Source organism: Cyprinodon variegatus, unplaced genomic scaffold, assembly GCF_000732505.1.
Source record: "Cyprinodon variegatus isolate N-32 unplaced genomic scaffold, C_variegatus-1.0 Scaffold110, whole genome shotgun sequence".
NCBI classification, from domain to species: domain Eukaryota; kingdom Metazoa; phylum Chordata; class Actinopteri; order Cyprinodontiformes; family Cyprinodontidae; genus Cyprinodon; species Cyprinodon variegatus.
Window position 1 is genome coordinate 811,440 of NW_015150563.1, and position 1,913 is coordinate 813,352.

At 46.9% G+C, this 1,913-nt stretch overlaps 1 protein-coding gene across 1 annotated transcript in view; it reads right to left on the minus strand.

The window, feature by feature from the left end:
• LOC107084856 (MAM domain-containing glycosylphosphatidylinositol anchor protein 2-like) overlaps positions 1-1,913 on the minus strand; it is a 45,263-nt gene that overhangs the window by 27,601 nt on the left and 15,749 nt on the right. The window contains exons 3-4 of the mRNA XM_015374904.1: positions 1,161-1,335; positions 734-930 (exon numbers count right to left, since the gene is read on the minus strand). Of these exons, the coding sequence (XP_015230390.1) occupies positions 734-930; positions 1,161-1,335 (372 nt within the window). The remainder of the gene's footprint in view (positions 1-733; positions 931-1,160; positions 1,336-1,913) is intronic.

The window sequence follows — 1,913 nt, forward strand, 5'->3', positions numbered from 1 at the left end:
CTTTTTTGAAAAATAGTCGCTGGAGGGGTCTGAAAAGTCGCTAAATATAGCGACAAAGTCGCTGAGTTGGCAACACTGAACCCTGTGTTAATCGCAGTGACGTCCAAATAGACCAAAATGATAACATGCTGGAAATGTAGAATTTTATGACTCTGTGAAGATCTTTCTTCACTTGTTTATCAGCGGAACCAAGCTTTTTAGATCAGGAAACGCACCCTGGGTGACGCTGTGTGACAATGACAACCTGCTTCAGTGTAGATGCTCCTACTCAGGGTAGAAGTTAGCTCAACTCCAGATGTAGGCTGCAGAGGGACAGAGATGCTGGAGTGTCTAAAAGTGAGCTGCATTAAAATCAGGCTGTGAGACGGTGAGAGAGAGCAGGACGCTGAACAGCATCCTTAAAAACAGCCAAACCAAGTTTTAAATGATCTGGTTCCCACAATAAGAGCAGAGAAATCCTTCAAAGGCTGTTTCATTATTGTTCTTAAAGAGGAAGCAGAAACCACCCACAAAACTTCTGTTATCCCACATCTTCCTCATTAGAGGGTGAAATACTTTAGGATTTCTTCAACCTGAAGGGATAATGATATTTAGTGATGATCAGAGCCAACTGGGAATAGAAAAAGGTCAGATTAAACCTGACGTCTGTTCTACCACTGAAGAAAAGTCTGTTCCTCATTTCCTGTGATGTTAATCTGTTCCCAGCATGTGTGGCGTAATCCTGACTCCTCACCTGTGTGAAAAACGGTTTGTAAATTTCCACCCCTGAATCGGAGCCTTCAGCGATCACCTCCCGGTCTCTGGTCCAGGTGTAGACCACCGGGGGGTTGGAGCTGGCTACACAACGAAGGAAGACTGTCCGCTCGAAGTAGAACTGCTCCTTTGGTTCGTCGTCGCTCTGATGCACCGTTATCACAGGTTTGTCCAAGTCTGTTGGAGAAAGAGGGAATCATTCTGGAAGGTTGCAGTGATTCAGTTCAGTTTATTATGGACCACATCAACACAGCATCTCAAACAGGAAAGATAATCCTGAACATTTCCACTGGACCCAGCAGACCATCAGAACGGGTCTGAGTTTAAGTTTCCTGAGCAGACAGACTCAAGAACTGTAAATCTGGCCTGCCATGAAACATGGGCCAGTAGAGAGGCGCTTAGCTTACAGTAGACGTCCACCCGAATGGAGCGAATGGCGGGGAACCCCAGCCCGTTCTCAGCCTTGCAGTAATAGCGCCCCCCTTGGTGGCGTCTGATGTTGTCGATTCTCAGAGTGCCGCTGTCCAGCGTGGAACTTCCTGGACGGTCGGAGGCTCCGCCTGCTGTCTTGGTCCAACGGATCTACCAAACAGAGCAGAGAGGGATCACAACCTTTACACAGCAGCAAAACAGAGAGGAACCTTGTCACAGAGCAGCCAATCAGGGAGGCGGAGCCAAGGAGCCCCATGGTGACTATGGAGGAGAGAGCCGCTGCTTAGGTGGAACAATATAAGTATCCTAACTTCTGTCATGGCTGAAGTCCTTCGTCATCACCTAGAAATAGAAGACGTATGGAGAAAGGTCAAAGGTCAGCCTTTGATATGACCGTATTGAACACAAGGCAGCATCAATCTGCCAGCAGCAGAACCAACCAGAACATCCAGCAGCACGGCTTAGAATGGCCTAGTCAAAGTACAGTACTAAATCCACCCGAGACATGAACCTCCACCCAGCTCCTCCATCCATTCAGTGTAACTGAAGCTGGTAGATTAGCTGGATTCGTCTGGTTCTCTGCAGCTTTTGGGTTCAAACAAGTTTGTCTGCTGATTCAGTGAAGCTAAAGGAGCAAGAAACTTAAGTCCAGTGAGATGCTTAACAACATTACACAAGTCGAAATATAAACTATAGAGCTTCCTCTAAGGTAGAAGTATTGATGTTCA